This window comes from Cenococcum geophilum (genome assembly GCF_001692895.1).
Source record: "Cenococcum geophilum 1.58 unplaced genomic scaffold K441scaffold_27, whole genome shotgun sequence".
In the NCBI taxonomy this organism is placed as follows: domain Eukaryota; kingdom Fungi; phylum Ascomycota; class Dothideomycetes; order Gloniales; family Gloniaceae; genus Cenococcum; species Cenococcum geophilum.
The window spans coordinates 59,713-84,270 of NW_027137585.1; the positions used below are offsets into that span (position 1 = coordinate 59,713).

General features: G+C 47.4%; 11 protein-coding genes across 11 annotated transcripts; 2 read left to right on the forward strand and 9 right to left on the reverse strand.

Moving 5' to 3' along the window:
* Positions 1-1,565: 1,565 nt before the first annotated feature.
* Positions 1,566-2,899, reverse strand: K441DRAFT_697177 (histidinol phosphate phosphatase H). The gene is made up of 3 exons (XM_067652955.1): positions 2,653-2,899; positions 2,059-2,592; positions 1,566-1,998 (listed from the first exon to the last, which is right to left on the reverse strand). The coding sequence occupies exons 1-3, from the start codon at positions 2,806-2,808 to the stop codon at positions 1,765-1,767; spliced, it is 924 nt and encodes a 307-aa protein (XP_067502798.1). The 5' UTR covers positions 2,809-2,899; the 3' UTR covers positions 1,566-1,764.
* Positions 2,900-3,947: 1,048 nt separating this feature from the next.
* Positions 3,948-5,092, reverse strand: K441DRAFT_661598 (uncharacterized protein). Its single transcript, XM_067648895.1, has 2 exons — positions 4,565-5,092; positions 3,948-4,408 (listed from the first exon to the last, which is right to left on the reverse strand). The coding sequence occupies exons 1-2, from the start codon at positions 5,071-5,073 to the stop codon at positions 4,234-4,236; spliced, it is 684 nt and encodes a 227-aa protein (XP_067502799.1). The 5' UTR covers positions 5,074-5,092; the 3' UTR covers positions 3,948-4,233.
* Positions 5,093-5,310: 218 nt separating this feature from the next.
* Positions 5,311-5,983, forward strand: K441DRAFT_142881 (uncharacterized protein). Its single transcript, XM_067640142.1, has one exon. It carries the CDS (start codon positions 5,547-5,549, stop codon positions 5,910-5,912), a length of 366 nt encoding a protein of 121 aa, XP_067502800.1. The 5' UTR covers positions 5,311-5,546; the 3' UTR covers positions 5,913-5,983.
* Positions 5,984-6,069: 86 nt separating this feature from the next.
* K441DRAFT_697179 (Zn-dependent exopeptidase) lies at positions 6,070-6,839 on the reverse strand (the record flags this gene model as incomplete). Its single annotated transcript, XM_067652956.1, has 2 exons — positions 6,513-6,839; positions 6,070-6,372 (listed from the first exon to the last, which is right to left on the reverse strand). Exons 1-2 carry the CDS (start codon positions 6,693-6,695, stop codon positions 6,070-6,072), a joined length of 486 nt encoding a protein of 161 aa, XP_067502801.1. The 5' UTR covers positions 6,696-6,839.
* Positions 6,840-6,902: 63 nt separating this feature from the next.
* Positions 6,903-7,692, reverse strand: K441DRAFT_661599 (uncharacterized protein). Its single transcript, XM_067648896.1, has 2 exons — positions 7,225-7,692; positions 6,903-7,084 (listed from the first exon to the last, which is right to left on the reverse strand). Exon 1 carries the CDS (start codon positions 7,561-7,563, stop codon positions 7,393-7,395), a length of 171 nt encoding a protein of 56 aa, XP_067502802.1. The 5' UTR covers positions 7,564-7,692; the 3' UTR covers positions 6,903-7,084; positions 7,225-7,392.
* A 342-nt stretch (positions 7,693-8,034) lies between these two features.
* K441DRAFT_142864 (uncharacterized protein) lies at positions 8,035-9,137 on the reverse strand. The gene is made up of 3 exons (XM_067640141.1): positions 8,697-9,137; positions 8,554-8,630; positions 8,035-8,497 (listed from the first exon to the last, which is right to left on the reverse strand). The coding sequence occupies exons 1-3, from the start codon at positions 8,911-8,913 to the stop codon at positions 8,285-8,287; spliced, it is 507 nt and encodes a 168-aa protein (XP_067502803.1). The 5' UTR covers positions 8,914-9,137; the 3' UTR covers positions 8,035-8,284.
* A 224-nt stretch (positions 9,138-9,361) lies between these two features.
* On the reverse strand, positions 9,362-10,785 carry K441DRAFT_566046 (uncharacterized protein; the record flags this gene model as incomplete). Its single annotated transcript, XM_067643725.1, has 3 exons — positions 9,362-10,253; positions 10,304-10,512; positions 10,564-10,785. The coding sequence occupies 3 exons, from the start codon at positions 10,783-10,785 to the stop codon at positions 9,362-9,364; spliced, it is 1,323 nt and encodes a 440-aa protein (XP_067502804.1).
* Positions 10,786-12,022: 1,237 nt separating this feature from the next.
* K441DRAFT_142941 (uncharacterized protein) lies at positions 12,023-13,572 on the forward strand. Its single transcript, XM_067640143.1, has 5 exons — positions 12,023-12,295; positions 12,345-12,428; positions 12,480-12,773; positions 12,824-13,053; positions 13,129-13,572. The coding sequence occupies exons 1-5, from the start codon at positions 12,112-12,114 to the stop codon at positions 13,465-13,467; spliced, it is 1,131 nt and encodes a 376-aa protein (XP_067502805.1). The 5' UTR covers positions 12,023-12,111; the 3' UTR covers positions 13,468-13,572.
* Positions 13,573-16,661: 3,089 nt separating this feature from the next.
* K441DRAFT_723275 (uncharacterized protein) lies at positions 16,662-17,442 on the reverse strand (the record flags this gene model as incomplete). Its single annotated transcript, XM_067654086.1, has 2 exons — positions 16,819-17,442; positions 16,662-16,765 (listed from the first exon to the last, which is right to left on the reverse strand). The coding sequence occupies exons 1-2, from the start codon at positions 17,378-17,380 to the stop codon at positions 16,662-16,664; spliced, it is 666 nt and encodes a 221-aa protein (XP_067502806.1). The 5' UTR covers positions 17,381-17,442.
* Positions 17,443-17,730: 288 nt separating this feature from the next.
* K441DRAFT_661603 (uncharacterized protein) lies at positions 17,731-20,520 on the reverse strand. Its single transcript, XM_067648897.1, has 9 exons — positions 20,407-20,520; positions 19,998-20,111; positions 19,789-19,933; positions 19,130-19,674; positions 19,013-19,077; positions 18,623-18,954; positions 18,353-18,565; positions 18,164-18,308; positions 17,731-18,110 (listed from the first exon to the last, which is right to left on the reverse strand). Exons 1-9 carry the CDS (start codon positions 20,417-20,419, stop codon positions 18,039-18,041), a joined length of 1,644 nt encoding a protein of 547 aa, XP_067502807.1. The 5' UTR covers positions 20,420-20,520; the 3' UTR covers positions 17,731-18,038.
* Positions 20,521-23,783: 3,263 nt separating this feature from the next.
* K441DRAFT_566215 (uncharacterized protein) lies at positions 23,784-24,062 on the reverse strand (the record flags this gene model as incomplete). The annotated part of the gene is made up of 1 exon (XM_067643731.1): positions 23,784-24,062. A coding segment is annotated over one exon (279 nt), but the record flags the coding sequence as incomplete, so codon positions are not given.
* Positions 24,063-24,558: the final 496 nt, after the last annotated feature.

Sequence of the window (24,558 nt, forward strand, 5' to 3'; positions counted from 1 at the left end):
CTACGGGTCTGATACAAGTCGAATGGGATCGTTTCAAGTTAATTCCCGACACCAAGCGACTATCCGCTCCAGTCCTCTTTTGGCCGAGCAGACGCCCTACTTACCCACCTACCTTTGAGTGTCGTAGTGGGGTATTGCTCAAGTACCCAGACTTACGACAACCTCAAGCTGAGCTGCTGGCGGAGATCGTCGTGATGCCTCGTGCCCACTACCGCTCGACAACCTGTCGTTTTCCTGGACCATGGGGGTACAAAAAAGTTACGCCTCGCGTCATTCCAGCCAATCCCGAGCATTCCGCGATGACGTTCGCGTCAGGCATCAAAAGCAAGATAGTCGGACTTACAAAGACCCGAGTAGCTATTCGGCTAGTAAGCAGAGCGGCGAGTGAGCAGCAGAGCTCCCAGGGCACTGCTGGCGGGCTCTTCGGTGTACTACTGGAGAGCTCATGAGGTCCAAGCCAGTAAATGCTGGAGCACCGTCGAAGCCACGAGACCACGGCAAGGAATGGCAGGGGATCTGCGACTTGAACAATCGTCCGTCCAGATCGGCCTCTTAAAACGTTGTGGTATGTCTGCCGAGCCTCTCACATGCCAGCCCGCTCCCGCTGAGAGGCCTCTCGAGTGCTAGAATGGTAAATGCAAGGGCAAAGTTAAAATCCACTTCAGCTGTAGCAGTGCCACGCCGAGGGCTCCAGAAGGCTAGTATTACCGTGACCTCACCTGCGTCTTGCGCGCCTCCCCTCGCTCTCGGCTTTGTGTCCGCGAGGAGTCGAGAATTTACAAGGGGGGTACATGTGCGGATTGCTAGCCTCTTGGCATATAATGTATGGGAACCTTCTGTCGATACAAACCTGCCTAGACGCTAGCAATCCGCACATGTACCCCACTCGTAGTAGCGAAGCAGCCTAACAGTCAGATCTGATGGCGCAACATAAGTCTCCGTGAAAAGCAAATTCTGCGTCGCCCAGAGCTAGGCCGAAGGGCGAAAGAGAGTTGCTGGAAGACCAATCATCAATTAGGCGGATGACAGGCTATGCATCCCGCGAGGAACCATGGGCAGCAACATGAATATATGTGTCCCTAAAATCCATCACAGCCCTCAATTGGAAGTTTGCAACGCTCTGCTGCTTGTTGCTCATTGCTCGCCGATAATTGACTACGTAAATTCTCCTACTGGAAGCCCCCCGCGGTCAGAGGTGGCCATACCCAGCTGCACTGCCGAAGGCCGAGCGCCTCAAACGAGCGCATCTGCAAGTTCTCAAACCCCCGTCACACGTGCCTAGTGTGATTCCAGTGCGTCCCACCCGTATTGTCCCATCTCATCCCACTCCGGTGAGCCCCGTGCGTGGAGACAAGCGATCGTGCAAAAGACTTCCGTGCCGTCCCTCGGGCTCGCCGATGGCTTGGTTTGGGTCATGTAACGAATTCATGGGATCATTCCAGCGTCTCACACTGGTCCATACCGTTGCGCTTGCAGCGGCTCGTTTCCCGAACTGAGTTTAACTGGAAAATCCCACATATTTCTGCACATTCCAGAAATGGCGGGGCATTTTCCAAGAATATGTCATGAGAACTTGCATTGAATATTGTTAGAGCTTGGCGCGTTTGTCGCGGAAGCTGCTGCTTGCAAAGCTAAAAACTCAGCTCCATAACCTTCGTGCCCACAGACAAGCATTTCATCCCATAGGAGTCCGCCGCCGGCTCAACCATCTTCTTTCGTTAAAACGGCCGCCTTACATGAATACGCCCATTCTTGCTGCTGCCGTCACGGATTCAACCCCCAAAATGAATGGCCTTCGAGCTCAGAGGATGTGACCCTGGAGAATCTAGAGTTCGAAAATCGCCGATCCCGACCTTGGGGGCCACGTTCGACGAAATAAATTTCTGGTATCTCAGCTCTCCGAATAAATTCCAGTAACCGGCGATAATTCGTGCCAACCTGGTCCACAGAATGGCTGTCGTCGGACAAAGTGAAACAGCCGCCGATGCGAAGGAATGCCTGACAAATAGGAGTTAGCTTCATGTGTAAAAATAGACGAATATGAAAGGCGCAACAGACCTCACAGATCTCAAGACATGGATAAGGTTCACTCATGCCCTTCCGAAGTGCCGAAGAGTTCAGTTCCAACACTCCCCCGTACGAAACAACGTACTCCAGATTGCGCTGTATACGTTTCCAAACACCATCCCAGCGCTTGAATCCTTCTTCCTTCTCGTCGCTTAGTAAACGAATCAGGTCAAAATGTCCAACAACAGGCGGCTGAATAGCTTGCAGCATGGAGTATTGAGAGTCGAAATAGTCCTCAAACAGTCTCTCATCCGTACCTCCTGCCTTTAGCCGAGCATCTTCATACTTTGGTCTGTCAAAGTCGATAGATATGGTATGAACATGATGCACCGATCCAACGAAGAAGTCGAATGTATGTTTCCCAAGAAGCGTTTGTATGAGCTTGAGAGAGGAGGGGCGGATCCATTCACTCTCGAAACCAATAAGTATCTGGATTTGAGAAGCGTATTTCTCCCGCAGCCGAACGGCCTCTCGATAGAAGTCATCCACCAGCTGGACCAAGCCTTCTTCTGAATAGAACTTTTCCTGCTAAAAAGCTAGCTTAGAGGGAGCAATTGAACGAGTGAGCATAACAGGCATACGCACTTCCTCTGGATAAAAGTCTTCTTTGTCCCTGGGCATATGCTCCGTAAGCGAGTAGACCTGAAACCCGCGAGATATGGCTGCTTGGACCATCTCTTCCAGCGTATTCTCCGCGTGGCAGCAGAATTGGCCAGAATGGCTATGGTGAGAGAAAGGCATTTGGGCTGTTTGGTGGGTCAACCGATCCAAACTCAAGGTGAAGTCAATTTCGAGTCAAATTCCAGAGGAGCAGTAGCCAATTTAAGCCACTACCAATGTCATAGATACCTCGGTGATAGTCGCTTACGAGATGCAGATGGAAATGAGCCAATTTCTGGATTGAAATTTCTCTTGGCACTATATACCAGGATGAATCTCAGTAGCGGATTTTGGAACAAAAATCTTATTCAACTCCATAACCACGACGATTTTTTAAGATAATTTTATGAGTAGTACGAAGCTCTAGGGTTTCAACTGGGTTATTTGTGTTTTTCAAAGTATCTAACGCATGCACCGGTCCCGTGCAGTTACTGTAGCCCTATATTTCAACGCTTTAGGGGACAACACTTCACAAAATACTTCGGAAAGTTAGGCGACTATTCTTAGTCCGTTTGCATTAAGTTGTTTATATATATATAGGCCACCACTCCCTAATTACTACGCGCGCACCCCCCAATTAATACGCGCACACCTCCCGCTGGATAGGCTTAGATTCTTCCTCCTTAGGTTAAAACGTCACGTGTGTTTGACTTGTATGCATCTGCGTCGCGAAAATTAAACTTTTAAAATGCAGCGGGTTAAGGGATAACTGCACCACTAGAATCAAGTCTTAATTTCAACTATAGTACAACTTGTAGAGTTTAAATTAAAGCTGGAATACACCAAAGGATCCCCCAGCAAAGTCGTGCTAAAAGAGCAATGCCCCACGACCGCTGTAAGCCCGTGAAATATTGCCGCCAATACTTAGCAAGCCATCTGCGGAGTGTTGATTTGGGTATGGGCGCGTCGCGCACTGATGCAGATGTGAACAAGTGACGTTCTAACCTAAGGAGGAAGAATCTAAGCCTATCCAGTGGGGGGTGTGTAACTAGTGGTGGCCTATATACACCCTCCTGTCAACTCCGGTGGTTAGCGCAGCCACGTCTGCACGGCCTTTTTGCAGGGGAAGTTTTGGTATTTTTGCTGTTTAAGGGAAATTAAGGCCGTGCAGACGTGGCCGCGCTAACCACCGGAACAGGAGGATGTATATACTTAAGCCGAGCTCAGAGCGCTCTTAGGCATGATGCTGACTCATGTTATGTGCCTCTCGATATAGGTTTGGCTCATCTATACCATTTCTGATGTTCTGCAGACCCTATCGGGGGGAAATACAAGAGCCAGAGGCACGTCTTTCACCATTTAGGTAAAGAAAAACTTAATCACAGTGAGGCAAACTATCATCCTCGGTACAGCGTCTATGACGCTAAGTTCAATAAAGTAAGCCTCCTTATATGCAAACACTGATGCTCAAACAGTCCAACAAATCCAAATGCAATTATAACTCTTACTCGTATTTAATGGTGCACTCTGCAACATGGAAGGCAAAATGATGAAGGTTTAATAATGTCACACCATTCCCCACAAGGGGCGTGGTAGAGAGCCTCGGGATGCTTCACGATGGCCCGACTTCAAGCGCATATCTTTGATGCCAATGTAGGCTTCTCGGCGTGCAGGGTTGCCAACAGTGACGGACCAGGTGCGGAGGCCGTAGTAGGTTCCAATGTGATGAACAAGCCAGCGTCTAGTAATAACATTAGTATGTTAAAGATTTAAAAGCTGGATTTGGTAATCTGAAGCTCTGCGACCCCACCGAAGTGGATAAGAGTAGCGGTGTAGCCCAGAGGAGCCTGGGCACTCGATCAAGAAAATCCAGAGGGGAAAAAAAATCAGAACCCACCCAAAGCTCGCTCCATGATCATCAACCGGGCTATGAAAGAGCAGCTTTTCACGCTCAATCTCCCCACTACTCCTGGGTGAGCGCATATCGTTCATCTGGCCATTCCTGCCGACAAAGACAATCTCGTCATCCTCAGAATCCGGGTCGACCAAACCTTCCTGCTCCATCTTCGTCTCCTTCTCCTCCCACTTCTCCACAAATCTCCGCACTTCCTCTTCCAGGTCTTGCAGAAGCCCTTTCGCGCCCCGCGACCGCTTCAGCTTCTCCCGCAGCTCCCGCGGCACTTTGCCAGTAGCCTCATCCGCCGCAGCGCCCTTCTTCTCGGGCTTTCCCTTCCGCTTCTTCTCCGCATTCCGGGCAGCCAACCCCGCATCCCACAGCGGCGCGAGATAATACGGGACGGCATGTACGGGGTAGGTCGGGCGGACCTCCCAATCGCTTGGCAGCGGCGGCTGGGCGTACGGGTTGCTCAGAAGGCGATCTGCAAACCAACAATTCGTCAAAGCCATCTCCACAAGGCAGGTAAATGCGAGGTACGGGTATACACACCATTCTCCCAGCGCTGGCGCCGGCGACTGCCCTCCTTGCCCTTGAGCAGGGCCTCCCGCCGCTTCAGGCTGTCGCGGCGGAGGGGTTCGCGGCGGTGCACATAACCCGCACGCACGGCGGAGACGTCAGCGACAGGGGCGCGCTCGGAGCGCGGGGCCGGGTGGTCGTCCAGCGGGATCTGGAGCGTCACGGAGACGCCTGGGATGGGTGGGAGGGGGGAGAGGGTAACAGCGCTCAAGGATGCAGTGGCTTGCTCGGTCCAGGCTTCGATATCGATGGGGACGGTGGTCGGGGCTGGATGGGTGCCATTGTCGGGGTTGGCAGTCGGATGGATTGCCATTGCTTTTCTTTCTCTTCTTTGACCTTGCGGCGACGCCTAGGGTGTTGAGGCGGGGTGAAGTGGCAAGTGTTCAAAAACTTGCACAGGAGACGAATGAGGGCCCTAAAAGACCAGGCCTTGGATACAGAAAGGAAAGAAGCAAGGAAGCCGGATGCCCGCTGGGGTTTTATGGAAGACGAAGAGGAAGTCGGCGATAAAGCTGCGATAGGAGACGGAGACGGCAATGGCAGAGTCATCACGCGCATAAGCGAGGGGAATCAATTGCGGCGAGCCAATCCTAGCCCAACGTGCCTGCCACAGTCATTTGCTAGGTGCTGTATGCGTATGCAGCCACCGCTCATCAGAGAGACAGCAAGGATAGAAAGCAACCACATTCTTTCAGCTAACGTGAGCGATAGGGTTATGACGATGGTTCCTAACAAATGTCGTCTGTGCGTAAATTTGATCTTCCAGTCATAACTATGCCGACTGTCATAACCCTATCGCTCACGTTAGCACGCTCTTCTTCAGCGTATTGAGGTCGCCTATACGAGACTTTTCATTGTGTATTCTATGAATTCCTAAATATGGTGTACCCCAAAATATTCATAAATATGACACATTCGGGAAAATTGGTTTAAAATTTTGCAAACGCCAGCTCGTAAGCCAAACCCAGCGTCAATCTAGCATGCTGCAACATGTGATCAAAGCTCAGGTATTCAATCTTATCCTCCGTCGTGTGGATCTTGCTGTCTGAGTACTTGAAGTCACTCTCAATCACAAACGCAGACGGATAACCCGCCTTCGACGCACTAGCGTGATCCGAGCATGCGTATCCGCACTTAGTGAGGATATAAGGAATCTCACAGTACTCCGTGATGACCTCCTTGATGAACTCGGTTAGGCCGGGATCAACATAGTCTGTGATGACTCTCTCGGACTGTTGCACCGAGGTCGCTCGTGTGGGTTATGTCGAAGAAGTTGATGCCTTGCTGAATGCATGGTTAGCTTTGGAGTTCTGCGGAGTAAAGAGCGGTCTCTCAGAAGTCCTTGTTAGACTTCTAGCTCCGTGACACTTACTTTACGAAGCTCCCACTTCTCTTCTTCCTTAATCCATCGTGTCTCGCCTGGAGACAGCTCGATGAGGTACTCGTCTGGTTCGACAAGGGTTGGCTCTTGAAGGATTACTTGTGGCTCTCGAGGAGCAGATAGAGCAGTCACAGCTGCCGCAGCATAGAGCAAGAGTAATAACGATGATTTCATAGTTGCAGTGACTTTGTGAGAACGGAAGGGTAATGAGGCGGAGCTGTTTAATAGTGCGATAGCTAGTTGGCTTGGTGACGACTTGACGATCAGAGATAGTGGGAGTTGTCTAATAAGGAAGGCGGTCACGTTCTGCCATAAAACTCCTGTTTAGGGAAAGCTGTTCAAGAGAAAATTAGTATACGTTCTATCAAAATGCAAAAGTAGGGTGAATGTCGCTATTAATTAGCATATGAGGTTTCAACAATATTCTGAGAAGAATCCGAGTAAATACTAATTAGAAAACGATAGCGTTTGATGTGAAAGTAAATCCAAAGCATATGCAAACGGAAGCCCCCGCTTGATAAACCATCAGCCAACCAGGACGTACGCTCAAAGCCAATTCAACTCTGTATCCCCGGACTCTATCGATGCATCTAACGGCTGCCAGCAAGGCACAAACGTTGTACATGTTCAACTCTGTATCCCCGGACTCTATCGATGCATCTAACGGCTGCCAGCAAGGCACAAACGTTGTACATGTTCAACTCTGTATCCCCGGACTCTATCGATGCATCTAACGGCTGCCAGCAAGGCACAAACGTTGTACATGTACACGTACAGTATGCAGTAAAATTGCGGCTCTGCAAATCGCCCTCAAAATGTAAGGAATGGGTATCACAAATTAAAATCACGAAGATGAATATTGTCAACAACATCAAACCTCCGTAGGACTCGCAGATATCATCCCTGGGCTGATTTCTGAGACGCGCCGCTTAGCACTGGGTAATTCCGGAGGGTCGACTGATTTCTGGGTGCGTGAGCGTTTGAGCGTTGGGGATTGCGTTGGGGACAGTTCTGTAGAAGTCTTGTTCCGTTTACTGCCCATGAGTATGAATCGGGACACTGCTTGAGCAATTGTTACGGCTTTCTTCAGGCTTGCCGAACGCTGAGGGCATCTCCTGAATTCCACCCAATCGATCTTTTGGGTTTGGATCTGGGATTCCCTAAAAGCCTTCAGCAGCCACTGAGCCAACTTCTCGGTCTGCGTCCGCGTCATTCGCTCTTCCTTCAGTGCTATCCTTAGGGTTAACGAGGCTTTTACTTGCATATTTTTGAAGGAAAGTTGCCTTTATTCTAAGTCCCGCGTGTCCAGCGTGTCCAGAGGGGCGAGGCAATGTGATGATCGTGTCGGCTAAGGCGGTCCTAGAGCATGGACGGGTAGTTCCTCCTTCATGAGTTAACGTTAATTCTCTGTACAGGTTCCGCAGTTGCAAATTTGCGGCCCCGATATTTATTCAGCAGCTCTTGTAACTCTTCAGTAAGGACGGGAGTAAAGGAGTTTTGCCTGGTCCGTTTGTTGGCTGGTCCATTGCTGCAGCTGTCAGAAGTTCATAAGTTCTAAGTCTGTCTGTGGAGCTTTTTTGGATATTGCTGGCATAGCAACTATCAAGGATTGTGAGAACATCCTCTTCTGCGTCTTCAGTAAGTGGCGTTTCAGCTCTGTTCCACTCCGCTATTGGCACATGATCGCCCTTCTTTTCTAAACTCTTATTTGTACTTCGGACGGTCTATCAGTAATGATCAGAGTTATGGGTACATGAACTATATTACGCAACAAATTCCAGAACTTTACCCTCTTCATACCAACGTCCGTGGCCGGTATAATAGACGATCATGAGGTTGTGGGGTCCATCATACTTGTTCACGAAGGATGTAATTGCGAGGTTTAGCTGATGCTGAGGTTTTGTTTCAACATTTAGAGTAAAAACCTCGACATCATAATTAAAGCCGCTTTTGAATAGGGCCGCGAGTTTTGCAATCTGCGCCAAATAAGCCTGCCGATATTCAAGCGCAACTCCGGAAGATGATCGCTTACTTCTTCATCATGCCCAGGAAATTGATCCAGGTTTTTATGCCATCTTATTATAAGGGCAGATGCCTTTAGGTACCCGTCTGGAATATTCAGCTCTGTACTAATCGCATTCTGCATTTTAGCGTCCTCTGTGTGAACCACCTTACCCTCAGGTTTGGTTCCAGAAGCAGTATCGGGCACTCCTTGCGGGACCCGGGTAGCCACATTGCGAGGCACGCTGGGGAGTACCTGCTTAGCAAGGCTGAGGCTGGGAGGGTTTGCTGGTTGCGTCTGCTGTGTTGCCCTTGTTGAGTTTTCGCCCGAGTCGTATTCCTCATCGTAATACTCATAATCATATACTACTCCAGTCATGCATGTTGGCATACAGCGAAGGAAACTCTGGAGTTCGCACCGTAAAGCATGCTTACGTATGTACGGTTCCAATAATTGCTGATAGAGTGTTTCAAGTACAAAACGGAGCTTGAAGAGAAAGGGCGATCATGTGCAAATAGCGGAGTGGGACGGAGCCGAAACGCCACAAAGCTACAAATAAATGAGGTTAGTAAAAAAGATTTTGCTTAACACTAGTCAGATCTAGTACTACCGGTTACTAAACAGATGGTGAAAGTAATTTGACCTGACCAAAACGCCATCAAATAGTTACAAGATTTCTTAAGATCACATGCGAATCAAGAGAGAAGTCTATCCCAGACAGTAGTGAAGTCTCTGCCCCTCCGAAAGATATGAAGCAGAATCCAAGATGCACAGAGTATCCTTAAAAGCAATGCATTGCAGAAAGTAGTTCTTGACAAAACTAAGGTATGGAAAACCCCTATTCAACATCCATATCTGACCGATTAGAGAAATTGCAGCCCTCAATATGCGGCAGGGATTGCGAGCTATCATCACTGACTGGACTAAGCAGCTTCAGCACTACATGGTTTTCTCCATTGCGCGCATCCTGAGACATCACTCGTTTCAGAGATATGTCTGGAGACTCTGGGAAGCTCTCACTATGTCTTCGCTTGACTGATTGGGTTGTCTCATCTTTCTTTATCATACGCCGCCATTGTTTAACGTAATTGGAAACGTTACTGTAAAGTAGTACCACCCTTGAAAAATCCGTGTGCAGGGTGGGAGTCCTTAATTCAAGCCAATTCATGTCTCGAAGGATAATATCGGCATTTTTGAAAGCTTGAGGCAGCTGGGCAGTGAGGCTCTCAATCTGTTTACTATCTAGCTCTTCCTTCGGAAGGTTTAAAGCAAACTCAAGCGTGAGGTAGTAGTTCGACTGAGTCCCTGCTAAAGACCTTCGTCTTTTAACAGGATTGCTGTCCAGAGGTGCCAAACGAATACGGCGATCCCAGCGCCTGAGGCGATCCACCATATATGGCGGATTATTTTGTCGTTCTGGCTGGCTTGCGATTTGTGCCACTAGGTTCCATGTTGTAAAACCGTGTTCCTTGCTCTCTTCGAGCAGCTGCTTAAGGGAGTTTATCAATGCCCTTGTGAATGACTTTGGTCCTGGAGCCGAGGTTGGTTTATTGAAATGGCTTGCTGCTAAGAGTTCATAGCATCTACCAGGCGATGCAATATTCTTCTGGAGGTTGCTTGCAAAGCAAGTGTCCAAGATTGTCAATACATCGCTTTCCACATCGCCAATCAGTGACGTTTCTGCTGTGTTCCAGTATGCCCGTGCATTTTTGAACTTCCTTTCGTTCGAGCTGTATACGGTCAGACATTGCGAATACTAGTATGAGGGTCAACCACTTACGCATAGAACTCAAGTAACCCAGTAGCCTCATGAAACTTACTATGTCCAGTATAGTACACTATCATGAGATTATTCCTGGAATTATGCCGCACGGAGAACCCACTTATTGCGTGGTTAAGTTGAAGCTGGGGTTTTTGTTTGTCGTTTAATTCCACAATTTGGGTCTCGTACTTAAACTCATTGACAAACAAAGCATCCAGCTCTTTAACCTGACTAAGGCTTAGCAAATAGCTTCTTTACAAATAGATTACGTGACCTACCTCTCCAGCGCAATTCAATTCGTCCAATTCCTCACACCACTTGATGATCAAAACGGCAACTGTCTGGTATCCTTCTGGCAAGTCCATGTTCTTACACTTTGCTTCGTTCCATTGAAGTTGCATCCTCGAGGCTTTGTCTAACGAGTCCTTATCTCCTTGGGAGATGTTATCTGTTCCTATTTGGGCCACGTTGACAGCAGCCTTCCTTGGGGGTTCAATCATGTCGTGTTCTAGCCCAGTCATCGTAGATCCAGAATGAGGCACAGATCTATCAACGTCGGGCTCAAGGCTCATTGAGCTTGGTAGCACCGCTTGTCCAGTCATTGCGTTCGAAGCTACTGTTCCACGACAAGTATACGGTTAGCAGGGCGTGAAGGCATGATGCCTCTTTTAAGGTTCACCATAGCCTTAGATAAATAAAATAAAGTGAGATGCTTGTAAAGGGCTGTGCAAACTACCGACTCTTCTTGAAGGCCAAAGCCTCCACAGGTGTTACAGCCCGGTTTGCCTTGCGGTCGCTTATTTACTGGGGCATACTCTCACAGCCCAATCATGCCACTCTCCATTAAGAACATCTGCAAGCTTATCCGCAAGGTATGCCTTGTTGCCTTCATTTTTATCGGTGAGATGGCCACCAATGAGCTGGCCTGGCCCTCCCACTGATTTTAAGAAAGAGCCTCACGGAACAGCCTGTCACTCGGTAGCGTGATGCGTGGAACGAAACGTGTCCCGGACCCCAGTAACGTGCTGTAAATTGAATCGCCTTTCTTAGCGGCTGCGGAGGCAATCGGTTGCCTGTATATCATTGCGCTGCTGCTATTTGATAATTATGAATTGAGGCAAGATGGCAGAGCCTTTGAAGAGGCTGGCTCACCCGCACAACTACCCTGTCTCGTCAGCATGGAAATCATTTGAAAAATTCGTAACCTCAGGCATTAAGACAATGAAGGACAGCTTGAACCAGGTGAGTGAAGTAGTCTCACGCAATGCGGGGTTTCTATGCTCTGCATCCACTGACTGGACGCCCGGAGTTTGGGGTCCGCAGAGTGCAAACTTGCGTGCAGCAACTCCTGAGAAATCAGTCGTCACCCCCAAAAATATTCCTGGGATGGTGAGTCTACAATTTCTGCCTCAGCAACAATTTCTGCCTTGCTAAGGTGATCTCACGCGCACAGTACCCCACTGAATTCCGGGAAGGCGACCCAGTCAATATAGTAGTTCGCGAAAAAGACTGTCTAGTCTCGCAGAAGCTTTGGATCTCCAACACTAGACACAACGGTCGGAAAGCAGAATATCAGTTATCTGAGCAGAGCGGGGGCTCCTTTCGTAGCGGGATGTGGATATCGGAGGATCAACTTACGGCAGCCTGATAGCAAACCTATGAATAGATACAGCCTCATAGATGGGGGTTTCGGCCTTGCCTTAAAAAGTCGGTCAACATTCTTAAGGCTCTCTCACTTTTCGATTGTTTAAAGGCCGAGGTTAGGAAGCCGAACAAGAAAACTTCTTCTTTGAACGCACTCTTGAGGACATTCTGCATTTGAATCAATGGCTGACTATCATGTATCTGTGGACGAGAAACCCCTCTATCCGCGCCCCTCACCAAGCTCAACCAATTTCTCTAATGGAGACACTATCGTATCAATTCCTGACGAGCCTGACGAGCCTGTCAAGCCCATCGAGCCTGTCGAGCCTACCGAGCCTAACTTGAACAATGGTGTTTCCAAAAAGCGTGTGTTCACCTATGATCTTATTCGGGTGGAATACTGAGAGTGCCTTAGGCTTCTGGCACTGGCTTTGGCGGTGTTTACGGTATAGAAAGGCTATCCCAATATCAGATATTAAAGAAGTAATAACTCGAACATGTATACATCTACACCCCATTGATTTTCGAGTTCCATTACTAAGTCTAGTAGTGGAGGACTGTCCGAAGGGATATCCGAAACTAGCTGCGTTTCTTTCGAGCGAGCATAACTTCTCCCTTTACCGTGGATTCAGCTATCTCCATAGTCGGGTACTACTTGACCTCCAAGACGAAATATCTACACTAGAAAAGGAGCTAGACACAGCCGATATATTCGATTCTGCGAACGGACATGAAAATCGGTTATCCTCGAGGAGAAGAGACCAGGTTGATGCCCAGAATACAGCCGCTGAGAGATCAAGGAGACACATTTTATCTGATGTTAGAGCGAAATTAGTTGACTACGGTATGTTTCAGCTCGTTTTAAACCATAATCCGTTACTTACATTAGAGAAGATGAGATCCTATGCAAAGCACGCGAATTAGCAGCGTTTCAGAAACCTTCAGACCGAGATTACGGCAGCGTCCGGACCTGGTTTTATAATGTAGCTCCAGTAGTACAAGCTGAAGAGCGGTGGATTAAGCGTAAAGAGGACATCGTGACACTTCATCACGGGCGTGAATGGTCAAGCTTTGATGGTCTTGTTGAGTCCCTACTCCGCAAGATCGACTGCAGGTTAATAAAAGTAAGCAATCTTTGTTCAGCTTCTCGAGATAGCTTCTCACCTCAGTGGTCGGGGGATTTCTCACATTCTGCCCAGTTCATCTTTTGCACCCCCGAACTCCGTGACAAAACGTCTGACGAAAATATCCACTACTACTCCACGAGCCGTGTCGGGAAATTCGTCGGTCTACTTATAACAATAGTAATATTTATCCTATTGGTTCTGCCCGTTGTCGCTATGTATCGTTTGACCAGCTTCGGCCGGGTCGCCTCGACATTCGACGCCGTGGGCGTGCTCATCGTTTTCACGCTGCTGTTCTCCGCAGCCATGTCGCTGCTAACGAAGGCGCGGCGGCATGAACTATTTGCTGCTTCTGCAGCTTATTGTGCGGTTCTAGTTGTGTTTATTAGCAATTTTTCGAACACTGGAGGATAGATAGGAGGCCAAAAGGCAGGGTAAGGCCGTTAGTGTAGGATGAAGACATAAAAGTTCTATTTCCATTTCCCCTTCTAATCCCTCTATTTCTTTACTTTTTTTTTGCCCAACTATAGCCAACTTCACTCACAACTCAGTTATCGCATTTACTGATACAATCCAATGCATTTTGAAACACTAGGCCTCATTTACAATAATCTGCACACCCAATGCTCATGTCGACCAAAATTGGGTTGTCTTACCACCATGTTCTAGTTGCCACCCCTGTCGCGTACCCCCCCCTTTCCTGTTGCCTACACCTTCCTCATGTCTCATGTATATATAGAGGCCCTAGAGCCACATTTAATAGACAGAGTCCTCATCGTTTATCTTCCGATTGACAGCTCACTTCCAGACAATGAAGTCTACAAATTGAATGTATGAGCACAGATCACCACCAGCATCAGCAGTCCTCTGGCTTTCGCGGTCTGCCGGGGTTCGATCTGGCGTCGCTCGTCACGCATTTTTTTATATGCTGAGGGCCTTTTGTCCAAGGTCCAAGCCAGTTACGACATAGATCTCGTATTAGCGAATTAAATGCCGGCTGCTGACTATCCCATGCGCCGTTACGAAAGGTGCTCCTTTTCCTGAGCCAACCAGAGGCTCTAGATTAAATNAAGTCTTGGCAAAACTAAGCCGTAGATTTGATCAATTAATTACAACCCAATATTATAGTAATAAAGCTTAAATTTAATGTATAATTCGACTCTAGGTTGAACAAGGTCTGCATCATTGGAAGAACGTTTGCAGCCCATCGTGGTGGTTTAATCACGATAAGAAGCTATAGAGACGCGTGTTGATGTTTTGGTGTTCGCGCACGGGCCACAATAAAAGGAGCACCTTAACGGCGCATGGGATAGACGTGTCGATCGGAAGACCAAAAGATAAAAAGAATGATGACTCTGTCTCCTTTCAAGAGGCCCTAGAGCCTCACTATATACACTAAAGTAGGTGGCAAAGACTAACGTCGATACTGATGTCGATTTGAAACTGTTATCTTATTGCCACTTGATCGGCATTGGGTAATAGGTGATGGAAAGGCAATAAGAACTGGTTGAGTCATAGGATGATAGGCAACTAGAACAGGAACAAGGTAATTGGCAAAATCCGACCTGGATCGACAAAACAACCCTTGTTACGATTTTAAGCCGCCTTCCTATGCGGCTGGCACTGAAGGCCAAGAAACCCACTGCGCGGACGATCTTTGTCCTTCTTGGCATCAGAATATAGATCACGGCAAATTGAGCTGCCATGTCTGTTGTTCTGGATGCCTGTGTGTCGACCCGAATCAGGTTATCTTACCACCCTGACTCAGTTACCTACCCCTGTTTACCCCTGTTTCTGTTACCACCCCCCTCCTCTTGCCCACACCTTCCTCATGTATATATAGAGGCCCTAGAGCCACATTCAATAGACAGAGTCCTCATTCTTTGATATTCCGATCGACACTGTGCTTATCATACGACGACAAAAGTGTCAGAACTTGTGTGAGGATCAAATTGAAGAGAATCTAGCTATTTATGTAGGGGGGAGGACTCCCCCTGTAGTTTCCCTGAACTAGGCCCTATTTGGCGTCTGACAAAAAGTGAAGGGGTTCGTCTACAGGGAAATGAGATAGATTAGGGGGAAAGTGAGCGGATTGCGGAAAATCAAGTTGCTGTCATTACAGTATACACAATATGTATGAGCCCAGATCACCACTAACTTCAGGAGCTCAGTACGCATCGCGGTCAGCTAGGGTTCCATATGGTGTCACTTGCCACGCGTTTGAAAATTACAAGTAGGAGACTTTGAGGGAGGAGCCGATGTCGAAGGATTTTGTACTGCCGCACCGACTTACGATGTACCTTTATTCATTGAAAGAGCCTAACGCCCACTGCATGGACAATGTCTGTTCTTCTTGGCAGCAGGATGTAGGCCACAACAGCTGAAGTGTTGGGTCTACTCATCGGAGTACCTATATCCACTTGTCGAACGGACAAGTCACTCATAAGACTTTGTCGATTGAAGCTTGCTCTAGAAGCTCTCTATATACACAAGGAAGGGGTGGTGGACTAAGTCGGTGACCGAGTCGGTGACCGAGTTGATGACCAAGTCAAAGGGTAGGTAAGATGGCAAGAAACAGGGTGGTGAGTCATAAGGTGGTACCTGACAGTGACCTCGACAGTCGACACCACTCCATGAAGAAGAGATGGTCGAGGGAAAAGTCACTATGACGGAATATAATGGTGTCGACCTAAAAATGAGGTGAAAAAGGACTCGTGTGTAGATTGATCTATGAAGAAAATGAGGCTATATATACACGAGATAAGTGAGTCATAGGTAGACGTGAGTCACCGGCTGACGACAAAGCCGATGACGACAAATAGAATGAAATGGAAACAAAATCGTACGGCTCCTGACTGTACAGAGAGAAATAGCGTTTTAGCATTGCATTGAGCATAAGACGTTCGAGCCAGACCGCCTAAACCGACCCCATAATGCGAAGCAGCGCGTGAAGTCGGGGTACTGCCTAGGCGTCAGTCGTTGCACTGCTAAATTACGAATAAGATAGGCCCCGCTTGGCCCCCCATGTTCCGTTTATGGTCCTTGCTTGACCATGCGCCTGACACAGATCCTTTCCCGGTTGGAGTTTACTTCTAAAGCCCCCAAACCCTCTGGTTTGCGCACCTACTTGGAATTTATGTACGCATTAGATGGAGATATTGGTAAGGGTAGGCCGAGTCTGCATATCTTGGCGCCATTTCCTGAAGGTGTGCCGCCAGTACTTACTATTAAGGTAATAAGAACGGGGTTAGTTGCTTGTGGTGGGGATCTTGAACCTGGGAACTCAGTGTTCCTAAAGTCTATTTTGTCCATGAATAGCAGGATATGTTTTGTGGAGAGTTTCTATTAACCTAACTGCACTAAATAAGTTACTAAAGGTAACAATTTGCCTACTACTTGGTGGGAGCTTTAAAACAAACTAGGTGTCTTGGAAACAGGCACTAGGAAAGAAGGTATGATGGCGCCCATAATGAATACTTGTAGCTTTGAGAGTTAAAGTGATAAGTAAATTAGGATCAATCACCTTGCACTAGTCACCGAAGACTGTTTTGTGCAAGCAATCCTATAAGCCTAGTGTGGACGCACACAGTGCTTGGTTGGGGTCAAAATCATTCCAATGGAGTCTGCAGATGGTCTTGTTTGGGTGAAGCCGGTTTCGCTACAGGCACATTTACGTCTTGAGCTGCCGGCATAGTGGCATATGTGTCATTCGCTATACTTAAATTATCAGTGAATCCGAGCAAGATAATCTCAGCTTTAACTGACGGTAGCCATCAGGCAGTAGATAAGAATCCACACCCTCGCTCATGGCTTGGTATCGCTTTATTTCTCGAGCATTTAGAATCTTCGGAAGTTTCAGGCCAAGACGAGTGTAGTATCGCTGGAATTTGAGGTAGTTAGCTGACAGCCGATAGAGAATGACTGCGATTGTAGATCCGGCGACGATCTGGGGTTGGGTATCCCACTGCATCTCTGCAGTGACGACATTCTGTTCCAAAGCGGTATGGAATTCTGGGCTCTCTTGTAGCACAGCCATGTTCTCCAGAACGCGCTCCCAGAAAGCAATAGTATTCGTGATAGCAATGCGACATGCGGAGGCATTAGTGTAGTTGCGGTTTGTATCCTGAGCCGCCGAGGATCGGTGGCCTGGGAACTGACAGATTATGCAACGGACTGTGGATTGACTGGCTGGCCTGGCGAGGACATTGACACAACCTGCCTGAGCTGACGGTGGTCGGGCTCTGCTCAAGGCCATTTCACGGACAGCGTCTTGAAGTTCACTGAGTGCCGCAAAGCTGACCTCCGGATTGATGATAATAGCTGACATGGTAGGTTCTGAGTGTGAGCCTTAGGCTAACGTTGTTTGAAGGTTGGAAGTTAGGATTAGAGGGAACATAGGAATGGTGGGGAGAAAATTAAGTGAAGCTTGGGAAGATGTGAATTTAATGAGGGCCGATATACGAGGTTGAAGGTAAGCGATTTCTATGAATTAAATGAGCATTTGGCAAACAAAAGTCGCATCTTTTTGAGAACATTTTGAACGGTCTGGACCTTTCGTTAGACACTAGCTAGTAGCGTCAGGAAGTGACAGCGAGAATTCAAAGCGAGCTCAGTGGAGGTAACGGGACAGAATATCGTGAGATGGCAGATTTGTTTTAAGAGGCGATTTCACCGTGCCCTAAATTGAGAAACTTATCCTGGTTGAACTCATAAACCTCATGAGAGCATAATTGGCTTTTTGGCTTTTAACCTGGTGACGAAGTGAATCAGCAAATGCAATCACTATTTCAGCGTGAGTTGAACATCATGTGCTTGTGCCAAAAGGCATCGGCTGTAATTTCTCAAACATCCATTATCTGCAGCATTATTCATGCATTAAGATGATGATCCGGCCCTAAGCAGTAGCCCGATAGGCCGAGACTTTATCACAAGCCTAATTAGGAATGACTTTAATAAACCATTCCACCACTGCCAAAAACCCTAGATTATAGTGATGGTGCAGATAGCGCAGGGCCATGCCGCTGATCCAGGTGGTCGTAGTTGAGTTCAAATTCCCTCTGGTGTGCCGTAGTTAGCGATATGAATTCTCCAGAGAGGTGGTGTAGCATACCCTTTCCCTCCTCCAGTTCGTGACATCGAAGAATAAATACCATCCCCGCTCCTCCTTCTGAGATATGCGTATTGGCTGTGGGAGATCAGGATCTTTCATCATCCACTGTCGCAGGAGCTTGTGCCATCTCCAGTCACGGTTGTACCTGTTCTATTTAGCTTGGTTCATGTAACGAGACATTTGGCATACAGTTCGCTAGCAGCTATTTCTTGCATTATATCTTTTGGATATTGATAGAAGATGGCGAGCAGTGTTTCCGCGGAGAAACTCGACATTTTCGTGTGTAGAGGTGGAACATTCGTCACGGTGTATGCAGCTGGTAGTGTGAAATCGGGAGGGATGACAGGTCTGGCATTTGTTTCTACAAATGGTGAGCCAAAGGTTGGATGTAGAGGAGAGTTGCTGCCATATTGTCAGCGGGCTAACGAGACTTGAATCTACTTGGTGCTTTGCGCTTACTCTGGCCGACTCAGATCTAGTCCCAAGACTGTTAAATCTTGCCCAACAGCAAGTGCGGAATAGTCTGGGCTTTCTAAAGGGATCATCGATAATAATCCTGGAAGACCATACCGTTCTGCTTCATTCATGTCTGCGAGTCTCTTGTGCTGAGGTATCCTGCTGGGCGAATCTATAGCGTCAGCACCAAAGCTTTGGTCGTACTGAGATTGTTGTGTTCGTGGCCCAATGGATTGCTGTTGTGCATCTCGGAAAGACCCGGCAACCCCCCTAAGTGGAAGTTGTGAACCAAGAAATGACATATTCCCTAATCCTTGTGCACTTCTTGGGTTTCCCTATGATATGGCTTAGCTTTACATATTTCATGAGCCAAGCCTCAATTACACTACTCACATTTCTGTCTGGATCTTGTAAGGAAGTGGAGTTTCCTCGCATAGCTTCAAATTGTGACCTGGAGACTACAGAGAATATAGTGAGTGTTTGAAACGATAGGAGAGAACGGGAATTTACCTCCAGGTCCCATGCCGCCCGGATGCATGCCCCTGTCGCCCACGGCCGACCCAATAGACCGATCCTGTTGACCATCCGTTGGGCTGGATAATCCATTTCTGGTCTGTCCTAAGCCACTAAACGCACTGGCATTCGCACTACCCCCGTAGGCTGCATTTTGAATCATTCCTGTGCGCCTATCCGGCCCTGTTTCTCCGCCGCCACTACCTCCCAAAGGAGGGAATTCTTCAATATTGCCAGTTTGCGGTTGTGAAGCGCCAGATAACTGTCCAACACCAGCCTGTCCACCGAAACGATAGTCATCCCCACCCCCAGAAAATTGAGATTGTGCGGAGCTTCCACCATCGTCATGGGATGGAGTCTGAAGTTGTTGATGCTGTTGATTAGAGGATTGTGCGGCCTGACCTTGCGAAACTGGGTTTTGCCCTTGAGGTCGCTGGATGGTGGAGTGCTGCGCCGTTCGCAAACTAGGGTTCGACCATATCTGCTGTGCGGAGGTATTCTGTTGCTGCGCTTGCGGCGCGCCAGATAAAGAAGGGAATTCGCTGATGTCAAGAATACTTAGCTTAAAACCTTCAGGCTGTGGGATTTTATCTTGATTTGGCTCGGGCGGTGGCACAGTGGTAACATTTCCCATTGCAAAAATTGGTCAAACTTACGACGGGTCCAGAGGAGTATGAGATTGTGAGCTTCCAATAGTCTGAGCAAAGCTAGATATACCACCACCGTTTGTTCGTGACTGTGCCGTGGATAGACCTGGCGCTCCACCCATTGGACCACCAAAGCCCCATTGAGAGCCACTTCCTAAAGCCATGGCAGAATCAGCCAAGTTCCAAAGACAACAGGTTGATTGCAAAGCATATAATACCCAGTTTCCCATTTTGTAACCTTCCAGATCCTAGTGGTGCACCACGGTTTGCGGTGTTCTGCTGATTTTGGAACATGCCGGAGGGGAGCGTTCGTAGAGGCTGTGGACCTGGTCCTATTAGGGCGTCAAATTAGTCCAGTTTTCTAAATTAATATATCTTTGCGCGTGTATTGTGAGCTAATAACGGTGGAGTAAGAGTACAGTGCAGGTGCTGGTCCACAATCTGAGGAATCCGAGCGAGGAATGATCCCAGGGAAAGAGTGATGATCGCATTGTACCCTTCCAAGGCTACTCAATATGCTAGGCCTATTGACAGTAGAGGCGTCCACAATCATAGCGCATGGAGGGGAGTTTCAATGGAGTAACGGCTGGGATGGGAGAGCTCATGAAGCGTTGAGGAGGGACAAACCTGGACGATTCATGGCGAAATCGCGTTGGGATGTAGGTTCAAAAGGTGTTCTTCGAGTTGATCAAGTGAGGCAGGCGCTTGGAGACGTTGGTTCTTGGAAAGTCGTGCTTTGCTGCGGCCGCGAGGTTGACCTGGGGCTCAGACCTGCATGCGCTGAACGGATCTCGATTATTCTGCGGCTACGTCTTTCCTCTTCAAGCGTAGACATCTCTTGGCGGGAATGTAATTCATCAACATCGACCCCCGAAAAACATTCCAGCGTGTTGTTTCTTCCAACAATATTCCTAGAAATAGCATGGTGACCACGAGAAGTTGAAATCCCTGACCCACTCTTGTAATGGTCATCACTGTCTATATCCTCACATGTGAGGGTGATCTAGATGGCAAATATAGAGCATAAAGACTGCATATAGGGAATTGCTAGGCGAGAACTTTAAAATTCTAAGTCGTTTTGCGAGGCGTCTTGGTACACAAGGTACCGCCATGGTGGGACTTGGCGGAAATCGCGAAAATTAAAGTTCCCTAATGCAGTCTTTATGCTCCATACTCTTATCTCAATGGACGCAGCAAAGCCTCATGATTGACTTCGTAGTCACTACATCTCATCGAGCACTACAGCCATGAAGGCCAACCTGTTTATTCTACCATCTTCGTTATTCATAAGGAAATGATGGTTTATGGGCAGATGACCATCTGAGAAGAAAGCATCTTATTACTGATTAACTTTCTCAAACAGTCAACAACTAGCCACGGGGCAAACTAAGCAAACTATTTTCCACAGAGCACCTATCTAGCGCTTTGAGCATCAACGTTTTAACTTTTGATGAGAAAACACATCATAAACCCGTTGTCAGCCTTGCTAACGAATTTCTTCTTATTGTCTTGCTCGTTATATTCAATTCTATTCAGGTTTCTCTGAAAATAGCAGCAATATACGGTTTAAAAAATGAATATCCTAGTCGTGTCCAAGATGCTAGGGCAGGGCGGGTCCATGGGTAAAGACATACTTCGCTTATTAATCACATTTGTTGATTGTGTAGTTAGATCTCACTTCGTGGGATTCCTGGTTAATCATTGACGATAGATTGAAAAAATGAGAGTGACTCACCCAACTATTCCTTTTCTGAATATAACCCGAGCAGTTAGCCATACTAAGAATAATTCCCGTCTCGATGGTGATTATACAAGATCATGCCAAGTAAGTGCACTGTGGGGAATCTTAAGTGAAGAGGCGGAACCCCGACGTTCTCTTTCTCGGAAGAATGAAGCAACGATTGCTGCTGGTGGAATTTTCTAGATCGACTAAGGGCGATTTGAGCCACCCTTCCGTGAAAACAAGCGGGGGGACCCTTAGGCTTGTTTGAATCCGTGCTGGACCGGACACGACGAATTTCTGCGAGACAACCCACTGATAAAAGGCGTATACAAGAGGGACCTGATATTTTCCCCCGAGATGTGCTTAACCCTTTTGGACTATTTAGTGTTTATCCGGCGGCACTTGTCATTGCGGAATGTTTCAAATACATCTGCATCCTAGAGTGCTCGTATGACTATGTAGGAGTTTCTCACTACTCCCAAGGGTCTCCAACAAGAGCGATTTATCGTATCTTAGTTTCATAGCCGTTCTGACTAAGGCGGCAAGCTACGTATCTAACAAATATTATCGAACCAAAATGAATAGAGCGAAGATGTGTAAAAAAAAGTCGGGGTACACTAACTTGAGAGCAACAGTGCACGGGTAGAAATCCCTCGCTGCTGATACTCACTCATGGTTGCGATTTGACTAGTTAGAAAGAAGATATTAAGAAACTGACTAACACTTAATCTGCTAATCATTTGTAGGTTTGGAGGTTTTGGCAGTGTATGCAGTGCAACAGCCCATGCGATAGATGGGACGGACTGATACGCAGGCATGCTTTACACGTATCCCTTGAACCGTTGGGTACTACGTTGTCGATAGAGATATGGCCCGTGCATACAACACCAAAGGAACCATACTCAGAACTTCCATATAGAATATATAGATTCTGAAGCTCTGTTTGACCACAACCATGCCCTCAACAAAATCTGTTTGCCGGAAGCCTCATATCGACCGACTCAACACTAAGGATTGAACCTAGATAGAGCTTTTGCTAAGATATAGTCAAATATTAACGGCTTCATATTTCTGATCACGGGCAAGAATCTATGCCTCGTGTTTGGGTAAATCCTTATCGATAACGTGGGTCGAAAATTAAACGTTCATTTCTAAGTTTAGGATAAGGGTGCGTTCGGTTGCAAAACTTCAGATCAGATCAGCACTGAAAGTCCGGCAGAAAAGGACGCGTTCCTTCCTAATTTGGTACGCGTTTGCGGCTTTGTAAAAGCACGGGCGTATGCAATCTGGAGGCTTCAGATTGAAAGTGAATCTGACCTGGAACTCAGACCTCCATATTGAACCGACGCCAAGACCTTCAGTTCAGAAGATTCATACGGTAAAGTTGCCAACTTTTAGTGTTCTTTTAACGCAATTCTGGCGTTCTTCGAGCGATGAGAGGAACATCAAAATTTTGAGGCTGTGCAGACAAAATCACTCCGAATCAACGGATTCTGAACTGAATCTGAGGCCTCTAGATTGCAACTGAACGCACTCTAATTGACTGTCTGGGCTAGATTTCTGCTATAGGACACCTAAGCAGTCAAAGTTAGCCTAATGGACCCCTGCACTCAGTCATATCATGCTCTGAATTACTGTAGTTTCTAAGAACCAAGAGTAGATCTGAGATTCCGTAAGAGTCCTTTCTCCCTACGATCATTACTAGATTAGGTTGCGGCCAGATAGGGTTAGGTACGGAATGACTCATTCCGCGTCATTCTCTATCACTTTCTATTAGCAACAATTTTCTTAGCAATGTCGCATAGTAATGTCTTACAACAGGTCCGCAGTTGCTTTTATGGGGACAGGGGGTTGACCGCTTCCTGTATGTGCACAAAGTGATTGACTATGATTCGAGCCATCTGTTTTTGCATACATTTTGACTCATTATGAGATTGTATGAGATGGCTTGCCTCATAGAACACACACAATAGACGGTTTGTCAAATAGTGCGCGATTGTAGTATATATAATGAATGTAGAATAAACAAAATGCAAAACGAATCAGTATCAATTTAGCTTCAAAGGTCTCGAAAATCCATCCAAAGTGAGTTTTTGAACACCTCCATCTCGTCAGCAATGAGTACAATGATGAACGAACATTTTGCCGATGTGAAATCACCGCCTACTGAACGTGCGGCGCATGATCATCCGTAACCGACATCGTCTGAGTATCAATGATACATTTCACGTACGCGCACAACGCTCAGTGACCGGGCTAATGATTCTCAACATACCTAGAATTATTTCCGCACCTGCAACAATTGTCTCAGTATTTCCGCCTCACCCTCCAGCCTCGCAACTCGAACTTTTAATGCGTCCCTTTCGAGTTGGGTCTCCTTCAATGCAGCTTCTAGCCCATTCATCTGGTCCACGCGTTTCTGACGGTAACGGCGAGCAGCGAGAGTGTTGAGCTTGCGTTTCTCAATACGAGAGGGGCTGGATGTCTTAGCGTTGCTTGCAGGTGTAGAAATTGGAGAAGTTAACGCTACCGACCTTGGAAGAATGATAGAGAGGTCTTTAGTTGGATCGGAGGGCGCCTGATTATGTTTTATAAATTCACCTTAATTACATATGTTAGGTTGATTTCTACGTTCCTGCGCTCGAAGACTAACCTTGGAGTGGTGTAGATAAGGAATGATATACACGACTATCGCTCAGTACAAAAGAAGATTCTTGACCTTGATCATAGGTTTCATTATGTTCTGACGGATAAGGAGCGGCTTCATTGAACGCGAAGGGGCTGAACTCGGTAGGAAAGCTTGTGACGAAGTCATCGGAGAGGCTTTTAGAAGCAGCATTGCAGCCAGTTGGCAGGACTTGAGAGCTACCGGCAGTAACATCAGAGGAGTTAAGCCAGTCCACGGACTCGGAGATTGGAGTTTGCTGGTCTTCAAAGGAGATAGGATTTGCCGTAAAATGTGTTTCCTGGATGGGTAGAGGCGGGTAGAGTAGATTTGGATAGTTTCCAGACGGCCAGCCATGACTCGAAAGGGCCTGAAGCGGTAGTTGGCGAGA